The sequence below is a fragment of the Geotrypetes seraphini genome, chromosome 1, assembly GCF_902459505.1.
Source record: "Geotrypetes seraphini chromosome 1, aGeoSer1.1, whole genome shotgun sequence".
Classification (NCBI taxonomy): Eukaryota; Metazoa; Chordata; class Amphibia; order Gymnophiona; family Dermophiidae; genus Geotrypetes; species Geotrypetes seraphini.
Window position 1 is genome coordinate 66,666,738 of NC_047084.1, and position 22,824 is coordinate 66,689,561.

A 22,824-nucleotide genomic window follows, 5' to 3' on the forward strand; every position below is an offset into this window, starting at 1 on the left:
GCATCTCCTGGTGCACTGTCCCCTGGGGATCGTGATGATCCAGATAAGCTCTCCACATCAGATAAACAAATTCTGAAGAAAATGCCTTATTAGACGGAGCATAGTCTCCTTTAGATGACTCCAGCTTGTGTCTCTTGGGCTTCTCGGCTACCACACTGTTACATTGGAAGGACCACAATTCTGGGGCCCTGAAAGGGATTTACTCCCTACCAATAGGCCTCCATGACCTTTCTTCACCCTAGAAAACAAAGGGGAGGCTAAGTCAACCACTCCCGTCCCCCTTCACGTGCTGTGCAGAACATGGCGCATGGGCGCTCTTTGGGTGCCCATCCAGCATAATCCTGGCATGAATTAAGGATAAAGGAGCCTGAGGACTCCATCCCTGCCAGTTTTAAGGCAAAACAAGGTGATTTGAAAGTTCTGGAGAAATTTGAAAAAAATAAAAAACAGGAAATCCAAAATGGCCACCGCAGTGACATTTTGGCACCAAACTATGGCTCCAAAACGCTTTAATTAAAATTTAAAACCTGCAAATTCAGGATTTTAGAGGTGGGAAACCTAAGGGACGGGGCAGAAACCTAAAAAACAAAACAGGTTTTAAAGAGCCCCCGATTTTCCTACAAAGTTAGCTGGACCTGGAAGAAAATATCACTGCCTCAAATGGACCGCTCCTCAAATGCTTAATCTTCGGGCTGACGGTCGGACTGAGTCTCATACACCTGTGGACCCACAGACACAAAAGCAGAGAGGAGCAACGCAGCCAGCATCCTGCAGAATCCCAGAGCCCTCTGTGGGTGCCTGACAGCATGCGCTCAAGCCCTTGTGATGCAGTAAGCAAGCAATGGTACAAGAGGAACATAACCTAGCTCCAAAAAGTCTCTGCAAGCTGGCCAGATACCAGAGAGAGATAGGCCTTTCAGCTGCAGACCTCAGCCTGTTTCTCTTCCACACTGAACCCTTGATGAGGGGAGCTCTAAGCATTGAAAGCTGTCTTGAAATATACAGAGTAGATCACAAAGACGGACGCTCTCTAGTAAAGGAGGAGGAATTCAAAAGCTGGAGTGGATGGATGCCTTCTGCATGGCTCATAAGCATGGGGATATTATCCATTTGTCCAGAATGACATACCTATTGCCACTAGAATATACAATACAGTTCTAGTTACGATAAGCTAGCTTAAATTTAATGTTATCTGTAAAAGTATATATGATATGATAGTTTAAGTATGAAATTGCTCTTAGCTTGCATTAAGAATTTCTTACAAATTCAAAAAAAGATTATTTCTACCCAATCCAAGGGAGAGAAGAGTCTAAAATGTAATTACACATTCAACTCAGTATTGCAATAATCAAGTTTAAAAGCGCATGCACCGATAAGGTTTTATTATATAGGAGAATATCTAATATAATAAAACGGTAAGCCGCGCATGCGCACTTCCTATGCGTGCGGCCGTTTTCCGTGAGCTGTAGCACACATAGGAAGTGCGCATGCGTGCCTTACGGTATGGCCTCACGCGAGGCAAGACAAGTGGCATGCACGCCCTTCCCTGCTCTCCACCGCTGCCAGCCGCTAGCACCCCCTGCCCTCTCTTTCGCCTCCCGGCTCCAGCGGCGTAGGCAGCACTATAAACACGCTGCTTCGCGCCCTTCTCTGCCGATTTCCTCTGCCGCGTCTCTGATGACATCATCAGAGACAGACGCGGCAGAGGAAATCGCCAGTAGAAGGCTGCGAAGCAGCGTGTTTAAAGTGCTGCCTATGCGGCTGGAGTCCCGAGGTTTGTCGGCGGTGGGAGGGTCAGGAGCAGGCCGGATCAACAACGGCAGTAAAATAAGGGGGAGGGGCTGAACGGAGCAGGGAAGATAAGGTAAGAAAAGGGAAAGGGGGAGTGGGGGAAAATGCTGCTACTGCTTCTACACAAGAAAGGGGGGATAGGAGGGAAATGCTGTTGCTGCTGCATAGGGAAGTGGGATGGAAATGCTGCTGCACAGGGAAATGGGGAAAAATGACAGACAGACAGCGGGAGGGAGGGAGACAGAAAGAAAGAAAGACACAGGGCCAGGGAGAGGAACAGAAAGACAGACAGAGAAAGGGGGCCAGAGAGAGAGTCAGCGGGAGAGGGAAAGGGGGCTGCTTTGGGGGGAAGGGTGTGCTTGGGGCAAACAGCTTTGTTCTGGGGGGGAAGACAGAAGGGGCCATGGAGAGACAGGGAGAAGGATAGGGGGCTGCTTTGGGGGGAGGGGTGTGCTGGGGGGAGACAGAAGGGGCCATGGAGAGATAGGGAAAGGGGACAGACAGCTTTGCTCTGGGGGGAAGATAGAAGAGGGCCATGGAGAGACATTTGGGGGGGAGGTGGGTGCTGGGGGCAGACAGCTTTGCTCGGGGGAGGGGGAGACAGAAGGATACAGACAGCGGCCAAGGAGAGAGAGATAAAGAAACACAGACAGACAGACACATCTATTCTAGCACCCGTTAATGTAACGGGCTTAAAGACTAGTGTATATATATATATATATATATATATATATATATATATATATATATATATATATATATATATATATATACACTAGTCTTTAAGCCCGTTACATTAATAATATATATATATAATATATAATAATAATATATAATAAAATATATATATATATAATAATAATATATAATAAAACCTTATATATATCCTATATAGTAAAATGCTGCTTGCTTCTGGCATGGTCCCTTTAGAATTAAAATATCCTTTCAACGCCTAACCTAGCTTATTCCCAAGGACTTTAAAGAATACACTGTCATCAGAATGGCCTTGGTACAAAACATAAGCTTTATTTGGCCCGTGGCTGAAGGATCATAGTGCAACCAGGTTTCCCTGGTATCATGAAAACAATACAAAAAGGAAAAGGTTCATTCCATTCACCTGAACTCAATTACCAGCTCTGGGTTTGCTAGATAGCACAGTTACTTACCGTAACAGTTGTTATCCAGGGACAGCAGGCAGATATTCTCAACAGGTGGGTGACGTCACCAACGGAGCCCCACAGCGGACAGCCTCGCAAGCCGACTTGCTTGAAGATCTTTTTAAGAGCTTACGAGTGCTGCATCGCGCATGCACGAGTGCCTTCCCGCCCTAGTTAGGGCGCGCATCTCCTGAGAGGTACCTCAGTTCAAATAGCTAGCTAAGAAGCCAACCAGGGGAGGTGGGTGGGTTGTGAGAATATCTGCCTGCTGTTCCTGGATAACAACTGTTACGGTAAGTAACTGTGCTTTATTCCAGGACAAGCAGGCAGCATATTCTCAACAGGTGGGTGACCTCCAAGCTAAGCATAATGGGATGGAGGGAGTTTTGGCAATCTAGGAAAATAAATTTTGCAAAACTGATTGGTCAAAATGGTCATCCCTTCTGGAGAAAGTATCCAGACAATAATGAGAGGTGAATGTATGAACCAAGGACCAAGAGGCAGCCTTGCAGATTTCCTCAATAGGAGTTGATCTGAGGAAAGCTACAGACGCTGCCATTGCTCTAACCCTGTGGCCCGTGATTCGACCTGCAGAGGGACACCACCCTGAGTGTAGCAGAAAGAGATGCAACAGCCATCCAGTTGGAGATGGTTCGCTTCGAGACAGGATGCCCCAATTTATTTGGATCGAAGGAGATGAAAAGTTGTGGGGCTGTTCTGTGAGGTTGAGTGTGTTGCAAGTAGAAAGCCAAGGCACGTTTACAGTCCAAAGTATGAAGCACTATTTCTCCAGGGTGAGAATGAGGCTTTGGAAAAAATACTGGAAGAACAATAGATTGATTAATATGAAATTCTGAAACAACTTTAGGTAAGAATTTAGGATGAGTACGGAGGACCACCTTGTCATGGTGGAAAACTGTGAAGGGTGGATCCACAACTAAAGCTTGTAACTCACTCTTTGAACAGAGGTGAGGGCAATGAGGAACACCACTTTCCAAGTGAGATACTTTAGATGAGCCTTATCAATTGTTTCAAATGGAGGCTTCATCAATTGAGCCAGGACGACATTAAGATCCCAGACCACTGGAGGCGGTTTAAGTGGTGGGTTAACATTGAAAAGTCCTTTCATGAAGCGGGAAACCACAGGATGTGCAGACAGGGGTTTCCCATCAAGAGGCTGATGGAAAGCAGCAATTGCACTAAGATGGACTCTGATAGATGTTGACTTGAGGCCAGAGTGCGATAAGTGAAGTAAATAATCCAAAACTGAAGACAAGTAGGTAGATCTTGGCTCCATGTAGCGAATAGTACACCAAGCAGAAAATCTAGTCCATTTCTAATCGTAACATTGCCTAGTGGACGACTTTCTGGAAGCCTCCAAAATGTCCTGCACAGACTGAGAAAACTGTAGAGAGGCAGTTAGATTGAAAGGTACCAAGCTGTTAAGTGTAGAGACTGCAGGTTGGGATGAAGTAAAGACCCTTGAATCTGAGTAAGCAGAGAGGGAAAAACTGGTAGAAGCAGAGGCTCCCTGGTGCTGACTTGAAGTAGAAGGGAGTACCACGGTTGTCTGGGCCACCGAGGAGCTATCAGAATCATGGTGGCATGCTCAGACTTGAGCTTGACAAGAATCTTGAGAATCAGAGGGAATGGAGGGAAAGCATAGAGAAACTGACCCATCCAGTCCAGGAGGAAAGCATCTGCCTCGAGGCGGTGAGGCGTGTATATCCGGGAGCAGAACTGAGGCAGCTTGTTGTTGAGGGGAGACGCAAAGAGGTCTATCTGAGGGGTTCCCCTTGAGCAAACACCAGATGTAGAGGGGAGAAATTGAGTGTTCATTCGTGAGGTTGCAGAAGATGACTCAATTTGTTTGCCAGACAGTTGTGCTGACCTTGAATGTATACAGCTCTGAGAAAGATGTTGTGATAAACTGCCCAATCCCACAGCTTCTTGACAAAGGGAGTGAGATCCCGTGCCTCCCTGTTTGTTGACATAGTACATGGCAACTTGGTTGTCTGTCTGGACAAGAACTACTTTGTCGTGAAGATGTTGAAAAGCTTTGAGAGCACTGAAAATCGCTCCGAGTTCCAACAGATTGATGTGACAGAGACGGTCTGCGGGGGACCAATAGCCTTGAGTACGGAGACCGTCGTGATGGGCTCCCCATGCATAAGTTGACAAATCTGTCGTGAGAACCTTCTGATGAGGAAGAGTATAGAAAAGCAAACCTCTGGAAAGATTGGAAAAGAGCATCCACCAGCAGAGATTGTTGAGAGATTGGGTCGTTAGCTTGCTGCTACTGAGATGCCAGGGTCCACTGAGGTATGCGAAGGTGAAGTCAGGCAAAGGGAGTCACATGAACTGTAGAGGCCATGTGACTGAGTAGAATCATCATTTGTCTCGCTGAAATTGATGCAAGAGTAGACAATTGATGGCAAAGGCAAATGAGAGCATCTTGGCGTGGTTGAAGGAGGAACGCTCTGAGCCAGACAGTATCCAGAACGGTCCCAATGAACTGAAGAGTTTGAGGGGTGCAACTGGGATTTTGGAAAAACTTGAACACCTTGGGTAAAGAGGGCTGCAGCCACCACCACCAGACACTTCGTGAAGACTGGGGGATGAGGCGAGTCCAAAAGGAAGAACTCTGTATTGGAGATGAAGATTCCCCACCTGAAATCTTAAGTATCTGCGAGAGGCTGGATGAACTGGGATATGAGTGTAAGCCTCTTTGAGATCCAGAGAGCATAACTAATCCCCTTGATCCATCAGGGGATACAAAGTTGGTAAAGCAAGCATCTGAAACTTCTCTTTGACTAGAAATTTGTTGAGGGCTCTGAGGTCCAGAATGGGTCGCAAATCCCCCGTCTTCTTTGGGACTAGAAAATAACGGGACTAAAACCCCGTGTCCCGTTGAGTCAAGGGAACCTCGACAGCTCAAAGGCGAAGAAGAGCCTGAGCTTCCTGAAGGAGAAGGGGAAGTTGCGACAAACTGGAAGGAAACTCTCTTGGAGGGAGATCTGGAGGTACTTGAAGAAAGTGAAGCGAGTATCCCTCCCGAAGGATGTTGAGAACCCAGAGGTCTGAGGTGATCAGCTCCCACTGGTGATAAAAATGGTGAAGTCGACCTCCGATGGGCAGAAGATAAGTCTGAAGGAAGGAGGTTGATATGCTCAGACTGAGAACGTCAAAAAGACTGAGCTGGTTTAGCCGCAGCAGGAGTCTGAGCCGGTGACAGAGCCGGTACCTGTGGTTTCCGGAGGTCCGGTCTCTGCTCACTTTAGCGCAACTCCGGCGTGCTTCCTGTAAAGGAAGGAAGTCCTGCTGGCTCACATTCACATTCCAGGCATGCAATCAAAAAACAAAAAAGAGTCAATTTTACTGTTCATACAATATCCACTTTATTCAGTGGTATGTTGGTGGGAGTTACTCCCCACTTAGTCCAAACTTTAAGCAACCAAAAATCAATCTCTTCAAAGTAAATGGAGAAGAAAAAAAAAAAAAAAGTAAAAAAAAAAAACTGGAGTTGGTCCCACAGGATTGGGTTCCAACTCCTACCTTCAGTCAGGCAATTTAGGTAAGTAAAAATAAACACCAAACAGAACTAAAGTGCCACTGCCTTTACCTTTAACTAGGTAAAGAAACCTATTAGCACTCTCACTAGTTCTGGGCACAAGCCCTGCAGTTATTATAGCTTGGCTCCAACCAACTCAGAAGTTGTTGGTGGGGGGAGGGGAGTAAACGAATCCACTATTTAATTTTCTGATTCTCAGAATGCCACTAATGGCCCCACTAACCCAACCTGGATGGTCAGTGAATTCTCCCCCTTTCTGTACTCTGTTTCGGAGGGGAACAATTTCTTGAAACATGGCGTAGACATCATAGATTGATCCGCTCCTGTGTCTACCAGGGCGGCGACTACCCTCCCAGCAACTGAGACTGCAGCCATGTAAGCTTCCGGGACCTGGGTATTTATTCCCTGAGTCACCATCAACCCTCTTTTAGATCTGCAGAACTTCTGGGTATGCCCTATTTTGCCACAGTGATAACACTTAAGGGCTTTTTCCGGGACAGGCTCCTTAGACCTGGGATGCCCTGAGGTCTTGCCAGGTTGATCCTGACCTCGGCTGGCCTTACCCTTTCCCAGACCCTGTAGGGAGGTTGTCCTCTCCTCCTCATAGGCGCCCTGAGTCTGCTGTCTTTGCTGCTGTGGCGGAGAAAGCTGGCATCGTTTTTTGAGGATAACAACGTGGTGGAGACTTGTAAGGCGGAGCAGGAGGATTCTTAGCCTTCGGCCGATTCAAGAAGGCAAAAGAGCGCTCATGTTCAGAGAGATGCTTTGTAGCAGCCTCGATGGAATCATCAAAACGTTCATTTCCTTGGCAAGGTAAGTTCGCTAGACGGTCCTGCAAATTAGGGTCCATGTCCACAATGCGGAGCCAAGCAAGGCGACACATAGCTACCACAAAGACAAACTCTGGAGAGCTCAAAAGTATCATACGTGGCGTGCAGCACTACTATCTTCTAATCTCTCTCAATCTCAATCTCTATCTCTCTCACTCTCACTACAGCACTACTATCTTCTAATCTCTCTCTCTCTCACTCTCACTACAGCACTACTATCTTCTAATCTCTCTCTCTCTCACTCTCACTACAGCACTACAGAAGGGGTGCCCCTTCTGATCTTCAGGCTGTGTCTACGATCCATAAATTTCCTATGTTTTGCAGTTTTATAATGTTTACATTATGTATTTGATTACAGTTGGACTTTTTTGGCTGTAGTTTTTAGTGTAATAATTTATTGAGCAGAATTGACTGGTAGCAGGAGTTCCTGCACCCTCTCTTTCTTTTCTTCCATTTCCTATTGTCATAGATTAGAGAATGACACGGGGAAAAAATCTGTCCCCGTCACCGCCCCGTCACCGGCCCACCATCCTCTGCACCGCCCCGTCACCGCCGTTCCCTTCATCGCCCCGTCACCGTCACCGCCATCCCTTTCACCGCCCCATCACCGCCACTGCCATCCCATTCACCGCCCCGTCACCGTCCCCGCTGCATCCATATAAGCCTTAGTACTGTAATATTTAGCTTATTCCTTTCTTATAAATCAAAGTTCCTGCTGCTGAACTAGAGAAAGAGATGTTCAGCTGGCAGGGCTTTGTTTATAAATTTTTATCAACACAACTAATATACTATTTTATCCTAAAGCAAAATATAAATAAATAAATATAATTTTTTTTTCTACCTTTGTTGTCTGGTTTCTGCTTTCCACATCTTCTCATTGAATTCCTTCCTTCCACTGTGTGTCTTCTCTCTGCGTCTTCCATTTGCTGTTACTGTGCCTCTCCCTTAACCCCCCCCCCCAATTGGTCTAGCACCCATCTTCTTCCCTCCGCTCCCGCATAGTCTGGCATCTGTCTTCTTCCCACTCTGTCTTCCACATTTCCCTTGAGGGTCTGTTCCTCTCCACCCTCCTTCAATGTCTGTTCTATTCCTTTCCACCACCACCCTTCCCTCCCTCCTTTACCATCTGTTCCTTTCTACTACCCTTCAGCTCCTCTCGCGTGGCCTATCTACCTTCCTTCCTCTTATTTTCATGGCACGTTACAATGTAATTTGTGCAAGCCACTGGAGCCTGCAAGCTCGGTCCCTGTCCCATCCCCACAAACCATCTCGCTTCTGTGCTCCTATTTTCTCCATTTCTAATATCTCCCCTATGTATCTGTCATTGCCCCCCCTGTGTCCATATACCATCCCCATGGCATGTCCCCTTTATGTCTCTGTCCCTATGCCCCATGCACATAATTTCCCCTCTTTCTGTTACCTTCCTGTGTCCAGATTTCCCCTATCTTCCTCTTCCATACCAGTGTGTCTCTTCTTTTCAACCCCATCTAGCTTTTTTCCCTCTTTCTTCCCCCCCCCCTGCTTCTAGCATCTGGCTCACCTGCCAGTCCTTCCCTTTCTTTCCTGCTGTGGGTTTTTCTTTCCGACTTCATCCCCTTGGCCCAGAATCCTTTTCCCTTTCACTCCCTCCTTCCAATTTGAGCCGGGAACACTAGCGATCGCACGGTCCCCGCAGCCACTACCTGCCTGCCCAATCGATCCTAGTGTTTAGCCAGCTCTCTCCCTTCTCCTCACCTTAGTTTATAGGTTTTCTTTTTCGGCGACCTGCACGCTTTCCCAAAGAGCCGCGCACGCGCGGCTGCTCAGTGTTCAATCTTCTGCTCTGCTGCAACTTCCTGTTTCCGGTTGCGTCAGAGCAGAAGATCGAAACTGAGCAGCAGCGGGTGCGCGGCTCTCTGATAGCGTGCGGGTCGCCGAAAAAGAAAATCTACAAACTAAGGTGAGGAGAAGGGAGAGAGCTGGCTAAACACTAGAATCGATTGGGCAGGCGGGTGTGAGCTGCGGGGACCGCGCGATCCTTCATGCCTCACTGCGGGGACAAGACCATTCACCGCCCCGCGGGCGGTGAATGGCCTTGTCCCCGTCGCCGCAGCGACTGCTAGTTTTCTTCCCCGTTTTCGGCGGGTGACCCGCGGCTAAAATGCGGTGGCCGCGGGTAAACCGCCACCGTGTCATTCTCTATCATAGATCTACCTGGCTTTTCTACTAACTGAGCATGACAGGACACTCCCGGGCAGGTAGCCCAAAGGGGGGGATCAAGTTTTAGTAGCCCTGCAACAGAAGCTACCAGGCATACAAGAATACAGGGTGGGATTTTTGAGGGACTATTCTTTCCAACCTTATTGCAGACTCAGCAACTCTTTCCCAGTGCTTTGCACTGGGGCGTAGCCAGGAACAAAGGCTAAAGGATACTGTGGGATATCATATCAGCAGCATTCTGCAGTAAAGCAAAAGAACTGTTTTCAAATACTTCTTAAAAGTATATCTCACAGTAGACAATTGTAAAATTCCACAGTATTCCATAATACTGGAGCTGTATATGAAAATGCTGTTTGCCTTGTCTGTTGATAATGTGCTGCAGTTCAGATGTCTGTATCCAACTTCATAGCTAATTCCGATCTTAAAATGCATCTAGGGTGGTACACATGCACTAATTGTTTCAAACCCCAGGACATATCTAGTTTCAAAATCTGGTGCACCAAATGTAATACCTTAAATTCTGTTCTAAAACTTACTGGTAGCTAGCATAAATTTTTCAACACAGGGATCATATGCTCTCTTTTACCAATCCCCATAATCATTCTTGCTGTCAAGTTCTGTACCACCAGCAAAGTCCTGCACTGTGAAGATATAATTCCAAGGTACAGGGCATTGCAGTAGTTCAGTCTCATAATGGCCATAGCTTGCAGCACATTCCTAAAGTCTGTAACAGGCAATACCTAGACACAGATATCAATATTTTAGGGGTACTTGCTTATGTGCAAGTTACTTACTTCATCTTCAGGTTCATCTTCTTCATCACTACTACTATCTTTGTAGCCAGGAGGAAGAGGTGGCCCAATAAGTTCATTATCTGAATCTTCATCAGGACCTTGAACAGATACTTCAGATGATAGAGGTGGACCAATTGGCTCCTCATCAGAACTATTACCACTTTCACTGTTGTAAATACAAAAATGAGTGAGAGGTAACAATTATTAATATATCCAATTACTTTCTCTGCTTTCCATAGATCATCCTATTCTATCTGATATGAATCTTAAGCAAGCTAGCTTGATTCTCCTACTCTCATTCAAAAAGCCCTCATGTTTTCAGCAAATATTTTTATTCTTATAAATTTGCAACTAAAATTAGCTGAAATGTGGGAAGGGGACAAATTTACATCTTTGAAGATTATCTGCATAAACCCTGCCAAAACATTTAGCTTCATTTACCTAAAATACTAGGCAAATGGACAATTATGAAGAAAATAGCTTTTAAACTGGAGGACTCATGAGAAGCAGATACTTACCTATAGCAGATGTTCTCATAGGACTGCAGGCATATATTCTTGTGGATGACATCATTCACGGAGCCCAGTATGAACAACATCACATGTACTGTCACTTTAAATCTTTAGACAATGCCCATACCATGCACATGCTGGTTCCTTCTTGCCCATCATTGGCTCATGAGACCAACAGTGGTCAGGCTGTGAGAATATATGACTGCTGTCCTCGGAGAACACCTGCTCCAGCTAAGTATCTTTGCTTTCTCTGATGACAAGCAGGCATAATATTCTCAAAACTGCCAAGCTGCCCATATCATGTCTCTAGAAGAGGTTGAACGCTGAATATACAGGAGACTGGTGAAACCCTATAGGGTTGGAAAGCTGATAAGTAGAGAATAGATTTTGCAGAACTGCTTTCCCAAACTGTCTCTTCTGGAATTTTGTTCTAAAACAGTAGTGAGAAGTAAACATGGACTGAGAACCAAGTAGCCACTTTGAAGCTCTGGAATGCGTTGCCAGAGGTTATGTTAAAAGCATATAGTGTAGCTGGTTTTAAGAAAGGTTTGGACAAATTCCTGGAGGAAAAGTCCATAGTCTGTCATTAAGACATGGGGGAAGCCTGTGCTTGCCCTGGATCGGTAGCATGGAATGTTGCTACTCTTTGGATTTTGGCCAGGTACTGGTGACCTGGATTGGCCACCGTGAGAACGGGCTACTGGGCTTGATGGACCATTGGTCTGACCCAGTAAGGCTATTCTTATGTTCTTAACATTTAGGCACATTAAGAGCAAAATCTCAATGCACTGCAGTAAATGGAGGCTACTGGTTTTAGCACCAATTGACAGTACAGCAGATTTTTAGTATCTACAAAACAATGAACACAGAACTATAAATTGCCTCTAAACAAAGGATTATCCAGTGCCAACTTCCAAGCTCAAATCTAAATGAATAGTTTCAGTGAACAATACCTGGATTCTGATGAAGAGGAAGAAGTCTTCATACTAGAGCTTGAAGCAGCTGATCTCAAATCTTCATGCTGAAGATATTCCAGGCTTTCTTCATTTCCTTCCGGTTGCTCTCTTTCTCTTGCTTCTAGAATTGCAAATATCACAACTATTTTTATTTTACTAAAAAAGATCCAGCAATAACTCCCTCCTTTACTAACGCATAGCATGGGTTTTAGCAGCAGCAGCAGCAGTAACTGCTCCACCACTCATAGGAATTCTATGAGCATCGGAGCAGTTCCCGCCGCTGCCAGCGCTAAAACCCATGCTACGCATTAGTAAAGGAGGGGGAAAGTTAACTACAGTCAAAAGCTCAACTACAAGTAACTGATCTCAATGCTAACTCAGTGCTGAAGTTCCTTCCAGTCCCATTACTATTAAGTATTATAAAACCCTTCTCCTCTACCCAACCAAATCTATTTTCACATCTCATTTTAACACCTCATTCCACATCTCATTTAAGTTGATATTTATTCTATGACGAAGAAACCGAAAAATGCACCAAACCATGAAATAGAGGGAAGAATCACAGTCTAAAATAGCACAAATTCATCACAGATTTCAATGAAAACTCTGTTACAAATTAGAATAAAGTAATAAAATAGTTGGACCAATACCTCCTTAATAGTTATAATATTATGATTTGACTCTCCCTGTGACCCTGGGGCAAGTCACTTGGCAGATTTTCAGAACTAAAATCTGCCTTTAATGTGCTCGCTAAACCAGTTCCAAATAGTTTAGCATGCATGTATTTTACCGGCGGATTATCAAAATGGCTTACCGAGGTCTTTTCTGAGTTTTCTAGCAGTCTCCGATACTGGCATGCAAATATAGTACAAGGTCATTAATATTAAAATGATCACTCTGAGCGATTCTCTATAATCACCAAGTGATTTCCACATTCCGTAGCTGGTTTTAAGAAAGGTTTGGACAAATTCATGGAGGAAAAGTCCATAGTCTGTTAAGACATAGGGGAAGCCTCTGCTTGCTATGGATTGGTAGCATGGAATATAGCTACTCTTTGGGTTTTGGCCAGGTACTAGTGACCTGGATTGGCCACTGTGAGAATGGGCTACTGGGCTTGATGGACTATTGGTCTGACCCAGTAAGGCTATTCTTATGTTCTTATGATTCTCTAACCTCGTTGAGCCACATTTGCAGCCAAAATTTGCCAGCAGGTCTGAGCTGTTGTTGCCTTACTTCCTGATCAGTGCCTGAGTGCTGATTGACTCAGGCACTGACAGAAAAGTAAGGTTTGAGAGCTCAGACCCCCCCCATGCAAATTAAAATAATTTTAAAAATCCCAAATTGAAGATCAGCAGGAGAGATGCCCACTCTCTCCTGCCGCATTGCACAATCACCCAACACTGTTAACACCCTCCCTCCCACTTTAAACAATCTGGGCCAAACAGATGCTCAGGCCCCTCCCCAGTGCATCCCAGGATGCACTGGGAAAGTGAAGGCCTACCATTTTGAAGAGGTGGGCCTGCTGGCCGGGGGGAGTAGGCATCCCTCTGGCCAGCCATCATAAGTAAGATGAGGGGGCAGGGGTTGTCGGAGGCACAGGAGGTGTGAGATGGGGGGTTGCTTCACTTTGACAGCTCGATTTATTGTTTGAAGTTGGGGTTTTTTTGCGCTTATTCTGCACATGCCCACTGCTATCACCAGTGATGGACACATAAAATTTAGCGAACCTTAGCTACTCTTCCTAACCTCATTTGCATGAGCGTTTTTTGGAGAATGACTCGCTTTTTTTAAAATCGCTACAATAACGGCTGCAACAGCGACCCATCGGTTTTTAATGTGAATTTTTGAGAATCTAGCCCTTAATCCTTCATTGCCCCAGATTCATTAAATAGATTGTGAGCCCACCAGAATAGATAGGGAAAATGCTTGAAGTTACCTGTATGTAAACCACTGAGTGTGGTTGTATAACTACAATAGAGTGACATAAATTCCAATCCTTTTCCCTTCAGAAGTTCTACAGTCATGAATTTCCTCTAGTCAATAGCAAAGATGACTATAGTCCACATTTGGACAAACTCCACTATTTCTTTCTCCTCAATGTTCTAAAACTGTTAGTTATTTCATGCCCAGCCTCCAAAAAAGATCTTTGTCCAGGAAAAATGGAGAGTACTGAGTGCCATATTTAATTAGAATAAGGTTGATTTTTTTAAAACAGGAGGCATTACATTTAAAAAAAGGCACAGGACAGCTTCAGATGAGATACTCCATTGGCATTCTCAAAGAATGCAAGCAAGTATAAGACAAAACCTTCACTAAAACTAGATACACTTCTCCCTCCGTATCCGCGGTTTCCGTATCTGCAGATTCGCTTTTTGCGATTTTTCGGCTGCTGACTCTGCCCCCAAATTTTCATCACTGAACCTGGCGTTTCACATTGGAAATTGCTGCTCCCAGCAGGTCAGGTTATTCACAGTTTATTATCTTTTTCAGGTCTATTTTACCAAAAAACCGCGAATAACATGCAAAAAGTTATTCGCGGTTTTTCGGTATTCACGCGAATACGGAGGGAGAAGTGTACATCAAAATGTAAAGACCTGCTAACAATAATGGAATGGAGTAGCTGCCCAAAGGTTAGTACAGTTAGTAAGAACTTGGAAAATTTGGTTCAATTTCCACTGCAGCTCCTTGCGATTCTGGACAAGTCACTTAGGAGGAAATTCATCAAAGGGTGCTAAGCATGTTTGCACATGCAACTGCATTTGCGCACACTAACTGCTAAAGACGTCCACAGGAATATTATGCTCAGAACATACTCTGCTTAGTGATGATTTTAAGTTTGGTCTACAAAGGCTATGTTAAATATATGACTTTGTTTGAATCTGTTGAAAAATATAGCACTTACTTAGAGTTTTTCTACTTCTTTCTACAGCACTTCTGCGTGTTTGTTCAAATATTGCTTCCAAATCAAATGTTCGTGCTTTCTTTCCTAAAAGAATTACCAAAAAACAGATGAAAACAAACCTTGTGAAGCTGTTAAATGTTTAATCCACTGACAGCTATTAATATAGAATATACATCTGCAAAATCACCACTTTGGTCGGAGGAAATTTTCTAGTAATTAAAACCCTTGAGAAGGAAATTTAATAACAGCATACGTACACTAATGTGTAGGGGCAAAACTCTTGTATATAGCTTCAATTGGAAGATTAGGTTCTTACCTTTGGTAATCTTCTTTCTGTTAATTCCAACAAAAGATTAAGTTACTTTACCTCTGCTAATCTTCTTTATAGTTTCCAAGTTTATTTAAAATTTCTTATACCGCTCACTCAAACTTCTGGGCGGTGTACAATAAAAACACAGCTTTCAACAGATAAAACAAAATTAGAACTTGATAATTAAAAAAAAGAAAAAACCAACATGGGAGTTTAGAAGGACAAAAAACTCAGACAAAAACGAACGGGAACAGGTGGAAAAAGGGGAAGAACTACAATATTTTGAGAAAAGAGAACAAATAAGCCTCTGGAATCTACACCAGTGGGTCATTTACCTTTTCCAGCCTAAAAACTGTAGGGAACTTGAAACCAATTTTTAGCCCCTCCCTCTGTAAGCATCTGCTGTTACTTACCCCTGGCCATTCTGTCAGTACAAAAGCCAGAGATCTACAGCAGAAAACAGAAAACAAAAGAAGAGAAGGGGCACAGGGAACTCCCCGCTACACATATTAAATCCACTCATGAACAACAATTGCAAGCAAATAGGGCCCAAGGCCAAAGATTGCATAACACAAACTTGAATATTAAACAATATAAAAACAGCATAAATTCAGAGAAAGGAGAGATAGCCTGTGGCTCAGAAGGGGGAAACCACCTGGGGACCCCCTAACCTTACATAACGGAACATGAATAGAATTCTTAGTGAGGCTGGTCAAGGACAGAAATCTAGCTTACCAGTTACTGGGCAGGCAACCTGCGAAACGGACAGACAAGTCTGGGCGGGTGTGTAGATTCCAGAGGCTATTTACAAGAAATAAGATTCGCAGAGGTAAGTAATCTAATCTTCCGTTCTTGTACAATAACCTCTGGAATCTACACCAGTGGGACATATCAAAGCAGTCCCAGCTCATCAGAGAAGGCCCAATGAGCTAGCTGCCTTGCCCAAGGAACCACATTCAGTGTGGCAACCATGGATCCTACAACTTGAAGACAGTCCTATTTTGAAGGAGCTGGCTGCCCTAAAAGGGAATAAATTTGGGCACTTAGTTTCTGCCTGTGGGCTTCTGGGAGATAGACGCAGCCCACAGCCATGTTGAAGAGAACCTCCAGATATTTCAGCAACTGCACAGGCATCAGATTGCTCTTTCTGGAGTTGGCAATCCAGCCCAGGTCCTCCAGCACTGGACCACCCACCCCACCATGTGTTGTCACTCAGACAACTAGGGAACTCTGATCAGCCAGTCGTCTAAGTAAGGGTGAACCTCGAGACTCATTTTCCGCAGGTAAGCCACCACGACCACCATCACCTTTGTGAAGATCCAGAGCGCTGGTGCCAGCCCAAAAGGCAAAGCTAAGAATTGATAACGCTGTTCCAGAACATGAAACCACAAAAATCTGTGGTGGGCTGGAAATATAGTAATGTGCAAATATGCCTCTATGAGATCCAGAGGCAAGAAACTCTCCTATGGGCCAGTGCTGCAATGATCGAACACACCATCTCCATGCGAATGTAAACCTTGAGAGCCACATTCATGTACTGAAGATCCAGAATAGGCCTCCAATCTTCAGACCCTTTCTTTGGCACAATAAAGTATACAGAGTATCTGCCGGAGCCCGAATGTTCAGGCGACACTGGCTCTATAGCTTGAATATCCAGCAAATACTGAACAGTGGCTTGAATCTTGAGTGCTTTGTCCGGGCGACCTGTAGGAATCCACAAACCAATCTGTCAGAAGCCGGACAAATTCCAGCTTGTAGCCCACCCAAATAATGTTCAAGACCCACTGGTCAGATGTAATGCGAGTCCAGGTGGGAAGAAATGTGGAGAGCCTGCCTATCTGTAGAAGTCTGAACAATACTATGAGTCGGATGACTAGCGCGTACTCGGGAGACCCTTGATACAGCGCCGTTTGGCGTGAAACATGTCGGGTTAGACTCCCAGACGTTGGCTGATAAAGCTAAGTATTTGCATCACTTTTACATAGAGGATAACATTTTAAGAATGCACGAAGGATTTTCACGGTTCTATATATATAAAAAATATGAGCAGCCGATGATGAAGTGCCACATAAATCTCCACGCAGTCACAAGATAGCACAGCGGAGGAGTGGTGGGGCTGAGGCATACTCATGAAATAGCAAAAAGCAAAGTTATTATGTGAAACTGTTTGCACTAGTCCAGCTTTGTGATATTATCATCTATTCTACATTTTGGGACTGGTATAAGTATTTACTATCATAGCCATATTTGTGGAGTCCTATCTGTAGAAGGGCATCCCTCAACCTGGCGTCATTGTGCCTTTTTGGCAGAGTATGCAGAACGAAAGGTAGAAGGCTGTGATGTGGTACTTGCATACAGACGGGATTGCTGGGAGCCACGAAAATTAGAGTGATCAGAACCTCAAAAGGTCCTGAGTCTGCTATCAGGCAGAGTCTTAGGGTAACGGTCCATCACAGAATCCATCAGGTCGTCCAGACCTTTGCCAAACAATAACTGCCCCTTAAAGGGCAGTCTAACCAAAGTAGCCTTAAAATTGGAATCATTGTCTGATCCACAGCATTCTGAGTGCAGAGATGGAGTACGCTGACACCTTTGCCAAAACTCACGTCAGTTATATAATCTGTAGCACAAAAACTCAAGTATTGTGAATGACTAATATATCAAATAAATATATTGAAAATGCGTTTGTGAAATTCAGTTATAAGCAGGGATTCATCCAGACCAAATATACATAGAAATAGCTGACATACTAAAAATCAAAAAAGATGAAAAGGAGAAAAATAAACCTCAATTGAGGGCAGTTGGGACAACACAAGTACCCAACCCTCCACTCATCATCACTATCTTGAGAGGAGTCGGCTTTACCACCAGCAGATAATAAGAAGCAGAGAGATATTGGAGTTGGCACTTTTCCCCTGAAGTAGCCCTTGCTGGGCGAAACAGAAAGTCTTTTCTGTCGGGATTTTGAATTGGAAGCCTTTGGTGAAAACCCTCGATTTTAGATGAGTGTATTTGTTCACAATTCCATATGTATGCTTTATATCTCTAAAAACTGCTTACACTTATTGCATTCAGCTGTAGTCCTCGCCAAGTAATATGGTTAAGTTTGGGATTCGGGCCTTCTACTGCTTGACATTCACATTGAATTTATAAAAAAGACTTTGAGAAAATAACAAAAAGAAGATTTTGTATGAATGAAAAACGTGAGAATTGATTATTTATACATGTTTTGGAGTTTTTTATAAACCCGTGATGATGAGTGGAGGGTTGGGTACTTGTGTAGTCCCAACTGCCCTCAATTGAGGTTTATTTTTCTCCTTTTCATCTTTTTTGATTTTTAGTATGTCAGCTATTTCTATGTATATTTGGTCTGGATGAATCCCTGCTTATAACTGAATTTCACAAACGCATTTTCAATATATTTATTATTAGTTTCACGTTTGTGCCTCAAACAAATTATTAGTAATATATCAAATAAACACTTTCACAAAAATGAAAGAGGACATCTGTTAGATGTATGTGGTACCTTGCAAGCTAAATCATAAACAACACACAAACAGAGGAAAAAGCCTCTGGTGGTTTACAGGTGGTTAGGCGATAACCTACTGGCAAAAAACCTCTGTAATGTTGTAAATAGATAAAAGCATTGCTTAGTGCTGTTGATATGTTTATAAAGATAGAGGAAAAAGCTTCCACTTATCTGTAGTTGATCGGTACACCGACGGTGGCCAGCGTTTCACAATTCTGCTGCCTCAGGGTGTAACAGATCCGATCAAACTTAACGAGGGACGCTGAACAGCATCTCAGCCTCAAATCAGATTTAATGGGGACAAGTCTCAGACTTAGGAGTACAGGTAATATGGTAAGTATCAAATTGCCTACAATTTATAAGGATAATAGTATCTTATTTGCTACATGGAACACCTTAAAATTTCTTAGTAACTTAACAGATATTCCAGTAGGAAAATCCACGTGTCAATCCTTGTGGTTGAACTCCAAGATTCAAATTGGCGAGTCTAAGATCCTCTGGAAGCATTGGATGCAGGCGGGCATACGTACACTAGATGATGTGTTATCCAATGGGAAAATGCTTGATTTTTCACAACTGCAACAATCATTCGGTATTTCAAAGTCTCAAGTATATAAGTGGTTGCAGTTAAAGCAGGCCATTCAGAAGGGGTTCCCTGATTGGTGAAATTTAAATAATCAGTATAGCTTGCCGAGCCTATGCTTCCAGACAGATTTGCTAGGGCATCAGGCAGCCAAGAGGTATAAATTAATATCTGATTATATGAATAAGAAACCCAAAACAGGCTTGAGAGATATTTGGAGCATTAAGATTAAGTGGCTTCACATCAGCTGATCATGGCAGAAGGAATTCCCATCAGCTGAGCTGGTTTCGGGGATTCCTGGCAGCTCAGCTGATGGGGATTCCCCCTGCAAAGATTAGCTGAGTTGCAGAGCCCTACACCCCTCCCCCCTGACAGCACCCTGATATCCCCCACATCCCCCATGACATCACCCCATACACACAATTTTGAGCCAATCAGAGCCTTTGGCCCCTCCCACTGCATCTCAAGATACATTGGGAGGGAGAAGCCCCATCATTTGCAACACACGGTCCTGTAGGCAGGACAGAGTGAGCTTCCCTCCTGCTGCTGCTGCTTGCTCTTCTGAAGATATGGGGAGGGGGATGTCGGGAGAGGTATGGGATATCAGGGGGATGTCAAAATGTCAGGGGGCGGGGTGTAGTGCTCTGTGGCTCAGCTGATCCTTGCAGGGGGAATCCCTATCAGTGAGCCACCAGGAATCCCTGAAACCAGCTCAGCTAATGGGGATTCCTTCTGCCACGATCAGACAAGGTAGTTGGTTTTTGTACGTTTTTATTTTTGAAAATGGGCAAAAAAGGTAAACGTCCTGAAGACCAAAACTTAAACCTAGCTCATTTTCAAAAATAAAGAGATGGGCATTTGGCTGCTTTGAAAATGGACATTTTTCCTGCTAGGTTTATGAACGTCTTGCATAAAATGTCCAAACTCAGACTTGGTAGTTAAAAAAGTCTATAAAGATGGGAAAGTAGAAATCAACACATAATGCAAGGGCTGGTCACTGCTAAGACCCCCTGGTAATTTTCCCAGCGTAATATTGAATGCAATTGACCCTCAGAAATGCCACCAGCCACTCAAATATGTTTCATAGTGGTTGGATTTATACATTATATCCTCACCGGGCCATTTTTGTTTTGTTTTTAAATTTGTGTTTAGAAACAAAACAAAAATGGCCCAATGAGGATATAATGTATAAATCCAACCACTATGAAACATATTTGAGTGGAGGGTGGCATTTCTGAGGGTCAATTGCATTCAATATTACGCTGGGAAAATTATCAGGGGGTCTTAGCAGTGACCAGCCTTTGTATTATGTGTCAAACTCAGACTTGGCCACGGCACAAACTTAGACTTGGGCACATTTTTGATTATGCCCCTCTATGTTTTCTTGTTATCTACTATAGATATGTTCAGTGAATCAAAGATATATAAATTCACTATATAAATATATCTTATAGAAACAAATAGCAGAGCAGATATCTTTCAGAAGTACTATTTGCAATTATTGTACAAAAAAACCAAAACACCATAAAACATACCAAATCCAGAGAAACCCATGGTGGCAGCTACATTAGACTCTTCATTCTCACCCATTTCGAGATCTAGCAGCAAAGTAACAAAAACAAAATAAAAATTGTCAATTACATGTTCAGCCTGCACGTGAACAGAAAATGTTAACTTTTATTACATTATGACCTGAAATGAAGACGAAGTTGACTTCTTCAGCACATATACGTCTACTACCACCCAGCCCCACGCCCCGTTCTGCCCCTTCAACCTCTTCTCATGCTCAGAGCCGTGTTGGGAGGGCATCAGAACATGCATGGATGCAACGCAATTACATCACAAGCATGTGCACATGCTCTCCAGATATGGTCCCAAGCTGGAAGCTTTTCAAAACCCAGAAAAAGTGCTCTAAAATAGGCCATGTCCAGGTAAATCGGGAGGTCTGGTAACCCTAATGCTACCAGACATACGCAGTGCTGTACAGAGTCACAAAGAAGACAGTCCCTGCTCGAAAGAGCTTACAATCTAAACAGACAAGACAGACAAACAGGATGTCATGGATACAGTTAAGGGGAACAGTTAATCTGCTGGCTAGGTTAGTGGGCAGTGGAGAGTAGGGTTATGGATTGAAGGCTATATAAAAATGTGGGTTTTCAGTTTGCTCTTAAACAAGGTAAGAGAAGGGGCTTGTTGGGCAAACTCAGATAATTTATTCCAGGCATAGGGGTAGCGAAATGAAAAAAGTCCTGAATTGGCAGTGGAGAAGGGTAACGCACATGCATTTAACTACCCTCACACGCGACCGGCGATCTCTCCTCTTCAGTCTACCACTTCTTCTCTCCTCTCCATTTACAATCCAACACCAGCCTATCCTTCTCAAACTTAGTCACAAACCCCTTCCTACCTCGCTTAAAATCTCGCGCAGCTTTCCTCTCCAGCGTCCCACCCCCCTCTGACGCACCGACTTCCCCTCGGCCGCGTCCAGCCCTTTCTGTCGAGCCTTCCTGTTTCCGGTAGGGCGGGACAGGATGCGGCCGAGGGGAAGACGGTGCGTTGGATGGGTGCGAGTTTAAGTACGCATTGGAAGGTACGGAATGATGGTGGAGGTTGTTAAAGTAAGGAAAAGTTGTTGGATAGAAGTTGGAGATTTGGGTTTAAGTTTGAGAGAGAGGGGAAGATATTAGGTGTGTGGGGCGTCTGTTGACGCTTTCCTTCTCGCCATACTCATACATGGATATGTAGATATGTTGGGGTGGCTTCGACCTTGTTGGCGGGTTGTCTGGGAGTTGTTTGAAGGAATGACGCAGGACCCCCGTTTTTGGAAATGCCCGAGACAAATGTAGTTCGCGATGGGCCTTGCGTATCCAGTAAGGGGAATCACGAGCTCGCTTCAATTATACTTAGGTTTAGCTAGCACATATACATGGAATGCACCTGCACTATAGGTCACCACGCTTACTGTCTGATTCTGTAAATGAGAGACTTTTGTATACTCTTTAGCTTTATTTTACTGTTGCAATTTTAAAGAAGGCTGTTCCATTTTAATCACTTTGAATATAATTAACTAAAGCATGTTGTACGTGTGCAAATTACTTTTGGGTCATTCCATACCACGAGGTCAAAAAAAAATACCGTTATATCTCAGATATTGTTCAAAATGTGTATGCAGAACTAAAATAGCATTGAAAAGTACCCCAAAATATCAGATCCTTAGTTGCAATAGTCACTGAGCTAGACTCCCTTGTTTTACTGGGTGCTGGTTAGCATAGTACATACAAAACGAATAGTGAAAGATGTGTATCAACAATCGAAAACCAAGTACCACCATAAGTTGATACTATATAGTATCAACTTGTAGTGGTACTTAGCATAGTGCATACACAGTAGTGAATAAAATGTAATTTTTAGCTGCTCCTGAAGGGGACAATAATTGTTGAAAAATACTAATTTCTTGCATTCCAGCACAACTTTTTAATGCTAGTTTCAGCAATGCTAGTATGAGCATCAAGGATGCAAAAGCCCGCTTAAAAGATTTGGCTCAAAAGTGTGCTTGAAAACTTGTTGCACTTTGCAACATATTTTGACCAGTTTATCAGCTGTTATGGTTCCAGAGCAAAAGTAGATATACTTCAGATTTTTATTATAGATTATCCTTGCACTGGACAATAACTACACTGTCAAGTTTGC

General features: G+C 43.9%; 1 protein-coding gene across 5 annotated transcripts in view; it reads right to left on the bottom strand.

Moving 5' to 3' along the window:
• The window catches only part of WDR70 (WD repeat domain 70), a 305,235-nt gene extending 283,572 nt beyond the window's left edge, over nucleotides 1-21,663 (bottom strand). For 2 of the 5 annotated variants that reach the window (XM_033932670.1, XM_033932697.1), the window contains exons 1-5: nucleotides 21,414-21,550; nucleotides 20,670-20,732; nucleotides 14,713-14,796; nucleotides 11,808-11,931; nucleotides 10,343-10,508 (exon numbers count right to left, since the gene is read on the bottom strand). In XM_033932670.1, the coding sequence (XP_033788561.1) occupies nucleotides 10,343-10,508; nucleotides 11,808-11,931; nucleotides 14,713-14,796; nucleotides 20,670-20,724 (429 nt within the window). In that variant the 5' untranslated portion in view covers nucleotides 20,725-20,732; nucleotides 21,414-21,550. Of the gene's footprint in view, nucleotides 1-10,342; nucleotides 10,509-11,807; nucleotides 11,932-14,712; nucleotides 14,797-20,669; nucleotides 20,733-21,413 lie in introns of all 5 variants that reach the window. The other 3 variants (XM_033932685.1, XM_033932678.1, XM_033932694.1) reach the window with 3 other exon arrangements.
• Between the last annotated feature and the right edge of the window lie 1,161 nt (nucleotides 21,664-22,824).